Source organism: Ips typographus, linkage group LG5, assembly GCF_016097725.1.
Source record: "Ips typographus isolate SLU linkage group LG5, UJ_Ityp_2.0, whole genome shotgun sequence".
Classification (NCBI taxonomy): Eukaryota; Metazoa; Arthropoda; class Insecta; order Coleoptera; family Curculionidae; genus Ips; species Ips typographus.
In genome coordinates, this window is record NC_138426.1 from 11,960,457 (window position 1) to 11,973,613 (window position 13,157).

Genomic DNA, 13,157 nt, shown 5'->3' on the forward strand with positions numbered 1-13,157 from the left:
TATAGAGTAAAAAAATATAGAAAGTTGGCTGCAACACATGTCAATAGCAACTTGACTTTTAATCCTAACAAAACTTGTGTAAATTGTACACTAAAAACAAACATTTAAACTTGCAGAGGAACCTGCAATGGCCGTGGAAACTGTAAACCCAGTGATTAAAGTAAACAGTAACGTAAAAGCCAACAATCTAGATGACATTACCAATAAAGTATTCGAAGGAATCCTGCAAGAAAAATCGGAAGGTGAAGCTATTAAGGCACCAAAATCGGATAAAGGTTCAGTTAAGGTAAATCAATAGTGGCTGTGCTTGTACACACTTAATTCTAATGTGACAAGTTTACAGAGCGAAGACTGGGGTTCAGAACATTCGTCCGGTCTTCTAGGTAAATTCTTGAGACGTGACTCTGCTTTGCAAGACAGAAAAAAGAAAATCCTGCTCCAAAGATCCAAACCGGTTGGAATTGAAGGGAAAGAAGAACCCAGTTGCGATGTTCACTCCAAAAAGCCGTTAATAGCCAAACTGAAAGCAGGGGCCAACAAGCTACACGTCGGTTGCAGCGAAAACGATGGCAAGTTTCAGCTTTCCAATGATCTTATTTAGTTCCCTAACGATTGTCGTTGTTACAGAACTAGTTGAAGGACTAACGCGCGCCCAAAGGCGCTTGGAAGATCAACGAGGCACGGAAATCAACTTTGAACTCCCCGACTTTCTCAAAGACAAAGAAGAACGCCATCTGCTGAAGCAAAACTCCTCAGACAATCCGGCGAGTCAACCAAAAATTGCGTTAACAAAAAACTTGCGACAAGACAACCAATCTAACTACGAGAATCAGAATATACTGGTGAAACACATGGAAAAGTTTGGGCCCGTTTTAGAGGCCAAAACCAACCCGGAGAAAGTGAAGACAGTATTAGAGTTGGGCGGCGTTCGGGTGGAGCCGCCACCGTTGCCGCCCAAACCGAAAATTGTACCTATAAAACCCCTAAATTGGGGACAATCCGCCCTTTGTAAAAGTGTAATAAGAGAGGTACCTTCTACCGAAAAAGTGAAGAGCGACACGTTTCTGGAGCAAGCGTCGAGCAGCTTTGTGTAATTTGTTTTGTAGTTTAGAAGGATTTTTATATATTTATTTAACAAATTTGTATTATTGACGCAAGAGTATTATTTAACTAATAAATGTGTTGGTTTTTTCTGTTTAAGTTTTATTGTTATTTTTACTTACTGTAGCTTTACAGAAAAAAAAACCCTATAAAGCAAGGTGTTGTATTAAGATAATGGCTTAGGCCAGACATGAGAGTAGAAAAAGATGGCAAGTTACTATAAACGTAATGCAAAAGTTTCACTGTGCGGAAGTTAATGCTTCATTCGTTTTCAAGCTCCATTGAGCGAGCAGCGCGTTTTTGACGTCACAATGACGTAACTTGACAGTTGGTTAAATTATGCTTTTGCTAAATTACGTCATCGTGACGTCAAAAACGCGCTGCTCGCACAATGGAGCTTGAAAACGAATGAGGCATTAACTTCCTTTTGTCAAATGTCAAATGTCAACCAGCAAAATATCTATAACCTAACAATATACTAAACAATTTTTTTAAAGGAAATAAAACAAAAAAAATCATTTGCACATTCTCTGCATACAAATGGGTTATTACCGTTGAAAATGCCATTCCAATCATGAAAACCGAAACAATGATGCCTGTAACACACAGTCCAGGCCAGATCGACTTTGAAAAGGACAAATACCCATTCTGTATTGTTTGGACCCCAATTCCCTTACTAACATGGCTTTTCCCCATCATAGGCCATATGGGCATAGCCACATCAGGTGGAGTGATTAGAGACTTTGCGGGGCCCTATTTTGTATCAGAGGATAACATGGCATTTGGCCGACCAACCAAGTATTGGAGACTGGACCCCAATTTTGCTCGAAATGGAGTGCAAAGTGAGTTTTGAACTGTTTTACATTTAGTTTTATATTCTGTTGTTATTAATTGTTACAGGTTGGGATGCTGGTGTTGCAGAAGCGTCTGAGATTTACAAGACGCGCATGCATAATTTGTGTTGTGATAATTGCCACTCTCATGTGGCTACTGCATTAAATTTAATGCAATATGGGGGCTCAACTAACTGGAATATGGTCAAACTGGCTGTGCTTATGACTTGGCATGCCCGATATGTTTCATTTTGGGGATATTTAAAAACTTGGTTACCATTTCTTATTATTACATTAATTATTGTTTTATCCTTAATTTTTACTGGGAACTGAGTAGAGAACATAAAGTATTATTTTTTTTTTTAAGTAAATGTTTTATTATTAATATACCTACAATATACAAAAGTGTGTAATAAAATACATTCAATTAAAACAATATTTTTTATTAATATTAAATACTAAGTTCAGTTAAGAATATTTGCAAAAGCAATGCTCCAGGCTGTTCCATTGAAAGTTTGACCATTTTTCCTTGAACAATATTACAAATGGCTCGGCAGTTGTTTAGTTGCATTCCTGACAAAAATGTCAAAAACTTTTTTATATCCACTGTTGATGACACTGTTTCTTCATTGCTTTCTAAATTCCTAGTAAACTGACTCTCCATATGGTTGTCTAAAAGCAAACCATTTAATTCATATTATTCATGTACAGTAGGATCATTTTATCTTGCATGTCATCAAAGATAATCATACTGTAATAGACATGTTCTTAGGCAACTACTTACAAACAAAACTGTGTACACTCAAATCAGCAAAATGTGAGGATAATTTAACCGTATTGGTGTTGATCTGCAACGTTAACATCCCGGATTTGTTGGCTTGTACTGTCAAACAATGACTCATATTTTTCATTTTTTCCACGATACTTTTAATGGATTTTAGGTTTGGCATCTGAATGGACACGTGGAATTCAGTGAAAGTTGGTTCTTCGTAATCGCTCCAATGTTTTCTGGAAATCACTTCCACTGGAATATCGTGGACGCATTGTCGGCTTACTAACTCCCCAGACATCTTAATGGAAAAGCGTTTTTTACGTAAAACGTTAATTTAAATATTATTTATTATAAATTATAATAAATAACTTGGTGGTGTTGTTTGTTGCGTTAAGGCCCGTATGCACCAAACTAACATAATCCAGATTAAGCTATAATCATCAACAGAACTGTTTGTGAAACATGGTGCCCGTTTACCGGCTTATATCTCTAACTACGAATTCTATACGTACTATCTATTACAGAAACGGATACAAAGAAAAGCTTTCTCAATACTCGTTGGTAAAAACTGATAAAATTGTATTGAAAACAATAAACGAGAGGACCGCTTTTGTATTGGCAAGTATCCAACTCCTTACCTCTAATGAAAGACGTTCATATACCACTACATTCTTCAAATTAAAGAAAAATTATACTTTTCTTTCTTCTCAAAGAGTCGACAGATATTGAAACCAACAATCCTGAATATCGGCAAGAAATCCATGAAACGCTAGTACTAGTTTTAGATTTGGCAAAAGATTTGATGAAGTTGAAAAAAGACCTAACCCAAACTAATATCGTTACTGTTGTGTCCTAGTGGTTTATTCCAAAGATACGATGAGGGATTCCAAAGAGACAATTCGGTTTACAACAAACAGTTACAATCCAAATTTTTGCCTGAATAATATCGGAAACTAGTAGAACTTGATAAACATTTAAACTGAAAAATTCCAGTTTCAGTGGACTAAAATGGAACAGCTTTTGTTTTTTTTAACCAGTTTTAGAATTTTTATACTCAAAATGTAAAGTAAACCACATTTTTATGTAACTTACTACTTCCATTTCCAAAGTAAGACATGGCGTCTCTTTATTGGTTAACTTAAGTTTAAATTGCTTAACGTCTTGTTTCAGCACTGAACACGATCTGGCTAGGAGAACTACAAATAAAAAGTTAAACATTAGCGTTATAAGCATAACGAAAATATTCTCGGTCTACCTGTAGATAATTCCAAATAAATTTCATCATGCACATCGCTAACTCCCACAATGTTGTACTCCTTAAAGTAGAAACTGACAGGGAGTTCGCACCAAACTAGTGGACGTCTAGGCCCAGATTCTTCTTCAGAAACAATGAAGAAGAGTTTCTTTTTGGTTAAGCGTAAAATGCAGGATTTTGCGAAACGGGACAAACTTAAAGCAACGTCTACAATTAGAAGGTTATTAGATAATTTGTCTGATTGAGTTAGTATAGAAAAATACTTAGAAATTCGCGCATTGCTGCATTTTCTACCATAACACCTCGAAACTTCATTTTGTACTTGGTTAATATTTAGCTATAATAAAAAACATCTATTAGTAATGAATTTTGAATTTAACATGTTGCTGAATTTGTTTGAACAAATTTATTAAGGTATTAACTAGGGATAATTGGCGATTCTACTAAAAACAACCTTATGTAGCCTCAGAGGCTGTATGGAATATTTTTGTGAACAATCCTTGTCAAGTACACTCTCTTGTGACGTAGTATGGGACTATCCACTTAAAACACATTTATCAATTCCTAATCCTTATTGACACTGATATGTGATTTATTAGAGTGTCAATACAATATCACTGCTTATCTGATTTTAAAACCACAGAAATGAGAAAAATAAGTACGATTAAATATTGTATTTTTAAATAATATGTGAATAACATGAGCAAACTATAATTAAGAAAAAAGCTACCATACTCGTCTCATAAAATAAGATTTATTAGTTTTAGGTATCACTTAACCAGGATATGTATAAAATCTCTTGTAGGCAATCATATTTACAACTAAGCAGAATGATAATAAACTTAGTACAAGACATGGACAGCTGAAAAAACCTTTAAAAGACCTTTAACCAACAGCAAAACCGTTAATCTCCAATTTTTCGTTGCTTTGAGTAAAACCTGATTGGTTTGGCACTTTTGCAATAAATGTTTGATTTTAAATAGCTTTTTATATGAGAAATTGGCTGTTTAGGTGCAAATGAAGCTTACATAACTCTAAATAACATTTCTGTTTCTTGAATGCAACAAAAATGTTAAATCAGTTCAAAAATAGAGATTGGCAATTCTTGCGGTGCAAGATAGGTATAGAGGTATTAAGAATAATTACTAGCCTTCTTGGGAGGAATTCAAAAATAAGATTAGAAACAGGGTGTTCCATTTAAAAATCAAAAGTTGGAGTTCTTTCCGACTGATCTGACACCGCAATTTCATCTGTTATCTAGAAACAATAGTGCAATCTATAAGACGATTTTGATAATACACACTTCAAGTAGAAGATAAGGTATCACTCCTGATATCAAAATTAAATTTTGCCTAGAATGTGATAGAAACATTATGTGGTGTGCTATAATTTGTTAAAATATGTGGATTTGGTTGCGTTTAACTTCAATTTTCATTTACCTCACTGTCGGTAAGCTACAACTTCTTAAATAAAACTTCTTAAATAATTGAACTCCAATCCTATAGTATTGTGTCAAGATGACAGTGACGGCACAACACTTATCTCTATTATCTCTACTGCCACTGTTGTCCATTTAACAGACAGCAATCCAACTTATACTTGGAGAGCCACAGATGATCCCTCAATTCAGGTAACAGCAGATGAAGGGTACCAAATTCAAGTAAATATCACTAAAATCGACATTGATGGTGCAAATGGCGACTACATCACTGTGAGAAGTTAGATTAAACAAATCAATCAATTAGCACTATTTACTTAACTGGTTTGACAGTTGATAGAGGTGATGATGATGATGTTGACGTTGATGAAGCCCTCATGTTCACGTATACAGTAACTGGACAGCCTAGTTACTTGTTCAACCACAATAAGATCCTCGCAGACTATATAAAAAATGGAGATGGGAGTGCAAATAGTTTTGAAATTTTGTTTTCCCTCATAGGCGAGTTGGCACTACTGTAGAATCATTAAATTTGAGTTGAGTGTACAATTTTAGGAGAAGCCACCACAACCACAACAGAACCTCCACCAACCACTACCACAGAAGCAATGCCCACGGCATCTCCTGAAGAAAATGCAACAATAACCGTGTATGTGAAGAACCAGGCTGCTGCTGATTACATAGGTGTCCAGTTGCAAACTTTAAGAAAATCCATAGCAAATATGGGAATCTCTTATTGTAATGAACAAAACTGCCCACTTGATAGCAACATAACGTAGAAACTAGACATTTTTTTCGAAAAACTTCTTCAAATTATATTCTTCCAGATATAACAATGCTATAATATCTCTGATTGAACCATGTCCATTGTTTTGGGAAAACTCTGCGATCTGTGCCAACCTTACTTTTAGTTTGCCTATAGTAAAATCAAACCAAACAACTGGAAAAGAATGGAATGGCTACCAGCTTAACAGAGAACACTTAAAAGCCATGTGGGACGCTCATGCTCTTACGCATCTAAACACCGTAGGATTGGACATTTATGAAGTACCTAATGTGACGAAAATATTCTCAGGGAGACTAATTGTTATTTGTATAATTGTTGTGACCATGGTGGTTTTAATTTTGATATTCAGAGCTGTTATCAACAAAATAAATAAAAGAAGGTTTGTACATTTTCTACACTTAAAGTCTAGTGAATACTTTAATGAATTAATTTTAGGAGAAGACACAGTGATGCTATATCTATTATCAGACAGTCTTCAGTCAGAACTAGCCAACTGTCTTTACCTCCTCATTACTTGCAAGAAGTGCCTCCGCTTTTTACCAATGACTTTCAACGAGGAATTAAACAGCCCTACTCAGATTTTAACTGTAAGTTATTTGCTAATGATTATTTGAAACATACTAATCACAGAAACGGGGTTTAGTGTCTAGTGAAACTGATCCTGTGACACCTCCAACTCCAAATTTGGTAAATATATCTAATGATGACGAGAATGGGATGGACGCTGATGCGGATGCATAATACTTAATACATGTACTGTACCTTGTTTAAAAAATGAATTATTTCATACTTTATTACAAATTAAGATTTTAGCTACCAGTTTGTTGTTTGTTTGGCTGTCCCAGGAATGTTGTCCGCAAACGTGTGAAGGCTGGAAACCACATTAAGATGTGTCCTGCCGACTCTTCCTCTTAACTTTACAAAAAATATTATCATAACTTTATGTACCCCTTGGCATATTATGTGTAAGATTTGCTGGAGTAATGTACTTTTAGTAACTAAATTTTGCTCAATTGGTTTTGTCTGCTGGTGTACTGGTGTACTTACAAATACTATACAATAATTATAGGCACCACATGCAGATATAAGGCATTTACGAAAATTATACCTACTAATTCCACCGTTTACCACAATCGGTGTAACTTTTAAGAATCTGGTTCATTACGGTGGAAAGAATTTTAGAACGCGATTGGTATTCCTGTTCCTGATATGTCTTTGACATCTGGCATCCAGATGTTTATTGTTGAAATATTTTATAATATCCGCATACTCTCCCTCCATCTGGCAAACAGAACAATTCCAATATCCATTTTAATTAACAGGTCATCCTCATAAGCTAGCTAAACTGTGGAACAAACCGCCAAACCGTCAACCATAAACTAATTTTTGAGGTTATGATTCTAAATTTTAAGGGAAAACCTGTCAAAAGTCACTTTTTTCTTAATTTACCGACGGAACTTCTCGATCCATAAATCATAAACCGGGTACATATATTCGGTATATGGGTAAAATTTCAGAACGGCAATGGTAGTTACAAAAAACAATATTCGAACGCTATAGGTTAAACAGGTATCTACCGGTAGAATATTCGTAAATGCCTATAGAAGACAATGTAAAGGTAACTAAAAATGAAATAGACAGCTAATATTTTATATTAAAACACAATTGACAATATTTGAAATTACTCATGAATTTATTTCCTAACCAAACTTAGCCTTGCAAGGTGTTTTGTGAAAGACAATTACCAGTAAATGAATTAAAATTACCTCTACTTACTCTACTATTAGACATAAAACACCAAATAAAAACCACATACTGACCTTTTATGTGCCGGTTTTACATTGTTCTTAATAAACTATCCATAAGAACATTAGGATAAAACGAATGTTAGATAACTAAGTATACTAAACTGTGTTTTTTTTGTTTATTAACTTAAAACTTGAACAAAATTTAACTTTTGTTGTTTGTAAACAAACTACAGCACCAAATTTCAAATATGACATGAGTGATTGATGACGTCAATGTCTAATTGAGACATTTTAGGTACGTCTTTCAATTTTCATCTGTCAACTGTCTAAAGTATAAAGGTAAGTTTTCATAACCGCGTTTTACCATTTTTAAATTCAAATACAACAAAATAATTTCTCTTTAAGCAAAGCTTAAGTTAAGTGTGGTTTAAAGATTAGAGTATGACTTTTATTACTTGTACTGTCACAGTCTGACTGTCTAATCACACTTAATTTAAGCTCGGCTTACAATACGACTGTGCAAATCAAATAAGGGTCGTAGTATCATCGTCGATTTTAAACTGAGTTTAAACCAAGTTTATGGTAAGTGTAGTTTTAGATTCAGGTCATTTTAGAAAATGTAATCTTTGGTCCAGATTTCCAGATTCTTTGGTGAGAAGTGTTTTCAATGATTTCAATCGTCATGAAACTCGTGGCAATCCTGTATGCTAGTGGTTTTGCTACGCGTTTAAAGTCAGTAAAGTGAGTAAAGTAGAGCAAGAAGTCCTACTAGTCCTACTCATAAAACACAACAACAAAACCCATAAAACTACATTTTTCATTTTTTAGAAAGTTGTTACCTCGATCTTGCTTTTATACCTCTAACCTTTGGACTTTAGCGCTTTATATGTCTATGAGTGGAAAAATATGATTTTTGACAGGCAGTTTGACGTTATCATTTTTTAAGGTTATAATTATTCTTTGTTTATGTAAACTTTAAACTCTTTTTAAATGCTCTTAATGAAATATTTAGGTTTCCACTGATAATAAAAAGTAGTGCTACATACATTTTTGGTTGAATATTATAATGGCTTCATCTCAAGATGCGTGGTACTTGTCTCTGTTGGGTCTTGCTGAGTACTTCCGAGCCTCCAGTCCACCAATGATTAAACTCTGTATTCAGTGTTTGCAAGCTGTTTTCAATTTTAAACCCCCACAAAGGGTGGAGGCTAGAACCCATCTCCAGCTAGGAAATATCCTTCTCAGCCATACCAAAAATATTGATCTAGCTAAAAATCATTTGGAACAAGCTGTACAAATTAAGTCTCAATTTCAATTACATTTATCTAAGTTAATTCTTGTAGTGGATGCTTTCACAGCCCATATCTTCGTTTGATGACGTCAAGTTTGAGGCTGCAAGCATTTTAACTGAACTGTTAGAGCAACAAAACCAGATATCTGCAGCAAAGCCAATTTTAAGGAAGGCAATAGAATTGTCCCAGCATAATGTATATTGGCATTGCCGACTCATTTTCCAACTTGCTGTAAGTTTTCACTTTTTTTCTTAAATTAGTTAACAATATGTGTGGTTTAGCAAATACATGCCACTGAAAAAGACTATGCTCTCGCTACCAGTTTGTTGGGAGTTGGTGTTGATTATGCCCACATATCTAATGCTTACTACACTAGAATTTTATTTCTTCTGAGCAAAGGCATGGTAAGTACAATTTTTAAATATGTTGCACAGATTTTTGACCGAAACCATCCCTAGCTGCTTTTAATTGACAAAAAACATCAAGAAGTCCAACCAGTACTAAATCAGGCTGGACATTTAATAGAAACATGGACTGGGGCAGCATACCAGCGTGAATACTTAAAAGTATACTTCCTAGTACTCCAAGTGTGCCACTATTTAATGGGGGGTCAAGTTAAAGGAGTAAAGCCTTGTTTAAAGCAATTACAGCAAAGCATTCAAGCTATAATGCAGGCTGATGACACTTTTACAGGTCCTAGCCAAGGTGATATGTTTTTATGGATGCCTAAAGAACATTTGTATGTTTTGGTTTATTTATTGACTGTAATGCACAGTATGCAAGCTGGTTATATGGAGAAAGCCCAAAAGTATACCGATAAAGCCTTGATGCATATAGAAAAATTGAAAAGTAAGTTTGTATTTTATTTTTTTACTAATTTATTTACCATTTGTTGATTAATGAGAATTAGTTTTGTAAAAATTGTTATCCTCAATGGAATTACTAATTAATGTAATACCTACTTATAAATACATCTTCAAAATTGATTTAGGTATCAATTTATACTGCAATACATTTCTGAGAACCTGAGGACTAAGGAGTGGGGTTATGTAATTTTTTTAAGAAAATGTTTGGTCAGATTAGACTTTTTATTATTTAGAGATTTTCCAAATAATAGTATAATTTCATTAGGGGCTTTTTCTAGTGTGCTTGTGATAAATTCTCTTATAAAGCCATGCAAGCAGGGAAAATGTATTTCTAGGCTATATTTTTCATTAAACTTATTTAGTTTGAAAACCAAACCTACTTGTCAAAGTTTTGTCTTGTCTTGTCACTTGTCAGATATTTTTAAGTTACATCTAAAAATATTACAGAAACATATCTAATATTTTAAACATTAAGTGTGTTTTCAATTCTCAGTTGTTCTCAAAGAGCACAGAAAATTCTTTACGTTTTTCGTCCCTGTATATGACATAAAGATTTAAAAATTTAAAAATCGTAATAAGACAGATGTATTCATGAAGAATCAAGCTACAATTCATAAAAAAGATTATCAAAATTGAACAAAGGATTGAAGAGGAAATTAATGTTAAACTAAGTCTAAATTTTGACCGTTCCTCTAATTTTGCGGGTGTGTGTAGTTTGTGAAATATATTATAATTTTCTACCTTAATCCACTGTGTGGCGTAGCAATCGTCCCACTTTTGTTTTTGTATAATTTTGTAGTTGGAAAGTGGTGTGCTAATAATGATGCTAAAATAAAGAAAAAGTGACGCTGAAATGTGTATAAAACTGTCAAAAACATACAATTAGTACACAGAAACTATTGTGTTTCTGTAATACATTCTTACGTTGAATATAAACGGGGTTAAAAGTCATGAATGTTAAATATTAGGAGATACATTTTAAATGAATATAAATCAGGCATACATTTCTAACAAAGTTGGGTTTTAGTTTTAGATAATAAACCCATTTTGTCAGTATTTCAACTGATGTTACTAGAACACATAATAATGTGTCGTCTAGTGATGGGTAACAAAACTCAAGCCTTACAAGAAATAGCCTCAGCTGCTGCTCTTTGTAAGAAAAATCCTCGACTGTTAGAAACTCACAGTCCCCAATTACACACATTACTAGGCCTGTATTCAATGAGTATGGATTGTATGCCAGCTGCTGAAACTCAGTTTCTAGCTGCTTTGAATGTAAGCCTCCCGACTAACTTGAACTCTGAAATTCTTAAGACTTGCATTCACAGACATCACAAGAGAGAGAACTATGGACTTTTGCCAATTTAAATTTGGCTATTGTTTACTTAAGGGGCAAGCGGGAGAGTGATTTTAACGCACTTTTTGACCGTATCAATCCTGAAAGTTTACCGTCTCAATCGCACAGTTTGAAAGCGGCAGCCTATTACGTTCAAGGCTTACAAGCCTTTTTCCAAGGAAGGTACAATGAAGCCAAGTAAGTTATTATCTCCAAGTTGTCGTAGTTGTTTATATGTTATAATTTTGCAGGAGATATTTACGGGAAACTTTAAAAATGGCCAACGCCGAAGACTTAAATCGGTTGACTTCAGGTTCTCTAGTACTGTTAGGTCATATATTTTTGTCTTTGGGGAATAGTAGGGAAAGTATGAACATGGTTACACCAGCTATGCAATTGGCTAGTAAAATACCTGATGTTCATGTCCAGCTTTGGGCCTCAGCCATTCTTAAAGGTAAGTCTTTTTTAGTAACTTTTAATTTTTATTTAAAACTGAACAACAACTGAACTTTTTTTTGTATTTCTGTAGTTTTTAGTTTCTGTTATTTTTTGATATAGGGATCAATTTTCTCTGCTTATGAACTGAAGAAGTACTACTACTTTTTTTCAGAACTACTCCCAAGTTAAGGATTTGCATAAATGAAAAATTTTTAAAATAAAATAGACTAGACAATCTTCTACCCTAACTTATTTACAAAACTTAATACTAATAATATTCTACTTGCCAGAAGCGAAACTTGAAAGTCTTTATGGGTATCAATCAGTTCTGATCACCTCTAGTAGATCTTTTCTTTGCCTGTGTGTCGGATCCCCCTCTGCTGTCAATTCAGTGCGCAAACATCAGTGAAAATTGCTCCAAACAATCAGTTGCCTGATCAGAACAAACTCCCCCAACTTCTTTTTGGAAAATAGCCCAAACGGAAGCTGTTTCCAAAAATCTGCTAACCGAACAACACGTTTCCCAGCCTCTTCAGAGCTTCTTCCAAGTTTTTTGGACGTTTTGGCGCGAGTTTGAATTGTCTAATTATTTTCATTTTGTGGACTACACCATACCCATTTTACTAGTTAAAACGGATAAAGTTAGGCGGGATTGCACGGCCCTACTTTAAATCCAGTTTAAGTTAAGGGTGGTCCAGACAATGGAGATGGAAAAAATCACAGTCTGAACCACACTTAACTTAAACTGGATTTAAAGTCGGACGGTGCAAATGGCGGTTAATTTTATCATAAATTGGAAGTATCCATCCAATTTTCAATGCAGTTATGCAAGTAACATCATTTTTTCAGATTTGCATCGAATATGTGGCGATACAGTGCGAGAGAACGAAGCGTATCAAAGGCATCTTAACTTCTCCCAAATGCTCCGAATTGACCACTTTAATGCTTCTAAACTACCGCAGCATTGTCTCATTTATTGGACTAAGGGAGATTTTCCGTTTTAGCGATAATGTTAATTTGTTTTAGTCAAGCTGTTTCGTTTAAACGAACCGAGTGGACGTTCTGCAAATAATATGACTCATAAGTTACTCGTAATTTTGGTTTAACTAAAGGAAGCTTTCCTGCTTAAAAACACTTTTTGATTAAACGAAAAATTATCATTAAATAGTTGTTTTAATGTGTTAATAATCTATACAGGGAGGAGAATTACTGAAATAACTCGAGAATAAGTTTACGTGGTAGTTACAGGTTTCGGTGGTAGGTATATTCCAATATTCTGCAGAGGAACAAA

General features: G+C 34.4%; 5 protein-coding genes across 10 annotated transcripts in view; 4 read left to right on the forward strand and 1 right to left on the reverse strand.

The window, feature by feature from the left end:
• The window catches only part of loco (regulator of G protein signaling family member locomotion defects), a 52,426-nt gene extending 51,226 nt beyond the window's left edge, over positions 1-1,200 (forward strand). Inside the window, exons 6-8 of the mRNA XM_081979879.1 lie at positions 117-286; positions 344-569; positions 628-1,200. Coding sequence (XP_081836005.1) covers positions 117-286; positions 344-569; positions 628-1,094 — 863 coding nt within the window. The 3' untranslated portion in view covers positions 1,095-1,200. The remainder of the gene's footprint in view (positions 1-116; positions 287-343; positions 570-627) is intronic.
• Positions 1,201-1,548: 348 nt separating this feature from the next.
• LOC145729214 (transmembrane protein 222) lies at positions 1,549-2,370 on the forward strand. Its single transcript, XM_081979896.1, has 2 exons — positions 1,549-1,943; positions 2,002-2,370. Exons 1-2 carry the CDS (start codon positions 1,676-1,678, stop codon positions 2,265-2,267), a joined length of 534 nt encoding a protein of 177 aa, XP_081836022.1. The 5' UTR covers positions 1,549-1,675; the 3' UTR covers positions 2,268-2,370.
• On the reverse strand, positions 2,362-8,174 carry Hus1-like (Hus1-like checkpoint clamp component). Of its 3 annotated transcripts, none has more exons than XM_081979891.1 (6): positions 8,007-8,174; positions 4,225-4,298; positions 3,962-4,168; positions 3,799-3,902; positions 2,719-3,004; positions 2,362-2,606 (listed from the first exon to the last, which is right to left on the reverse strand). In XM_081979891.1, exons 2-6 carry the CDS (start codon positions 4,274-4,276, stop codon positions 2,386-2,388), a joined length of 870 nt encoding a protein of 289 aa, XP_081836017.1. In that variant the 5' UTR covers positions 4,277-4,298; positions 8,007-8,174; the 3' UTR covers positions 2,362-2,385. The 3 variants fall into 3 exon arrangements, with proteins under 3 accessions (XP_081836017.1, XP_081836019.1, XP_081836018.1); XM_081979893.1 differs by lacking the exon at positions 8,007-8,174 and adding an exon at positions 7,299-7,711; XM_081979892.1 differs by lacking the exon at positions 8,007-8,174 and adding an exon at positions 5,401-5,548.
• Positions 5,270-7,228, forward strand: LOC145729210 (uncharacterized). 3 transcript variants are annotated; one of them, XM_081979888.1, is made up of 8 exons: positions 5,270-5,410; positions 5,467-5,679; positions 5,733-5,900; positions 5,955-6,174; positions 6,227-6,565; positions 6,622-6,773; positions 6,830-6,939; positions 6,993-7,228. In XM_081979888.1, the coding sequence occupies exons 1-7, from the start codon at positions 5,362-5,364 to the stop codon at positions 6,925-6,927; spliced, it is 1,239 nt and encodes a 412-aa protein (XP_081836014.1). In that variant the 5' UTR covers positions 5,270-5,361; the 3' UTR covers positions 6,928-6,939; positions 6,993-7,228. The 3 variants fall into 3 exon arrangements, with proteins under 3 accessions (XP_081836014.1, XP_081836015.1, XP_081836013.1); XM_081979889.1 differs by having other exon boundaries at positions 7,000-7,228; XM_081979887.1 differs by having other exon boundaries at positions 6,830-7,005.
• A 577-nt stretch (positions 8,175-8,751) lies between the features above and the next one.
• Positions 8,752-13,031, forward strand: Mau2 (Mau2 sister chromatid cohesion factor). Of its 2 annotated transcripts, XM_081979881.1 has the most exons (9): positions 8,752-8,880; positions 8,947-9,225; positions 9,278-9,457; positions 9,508-9,630; positions 9,685-10,075; positions 11,120-11,367; positions 11,421-11,626; positions 11,680-11,882; positions 12,716-13,031. In XM_081979881.1, the coding sequence occupies exons 2-9, from the start codon at positions 9,001-9,003 to the stop codon at positions 12,868-12,870; spliced, it is 1,731 nt and encodes a 576-aa protein (XP_081836007.1). In that variant the 5' UTR covers positions 8,752-8,880; positions 8,947-9,000; the 3' UTR covers positions 12,871-13,031. The 2 variants fall into 2 exon arrangements, with proteins under 2 accessions (XP_081836007.1, XP_081836006.1); XM_081979880.1 differs by lacking the exon at positions 8,752-8,880 and having other exon boundaries at positions 8,887-9,225.
• The last annotated feature ends 126 nt before the right edge of the window (positions 13,032-13,157 follow it).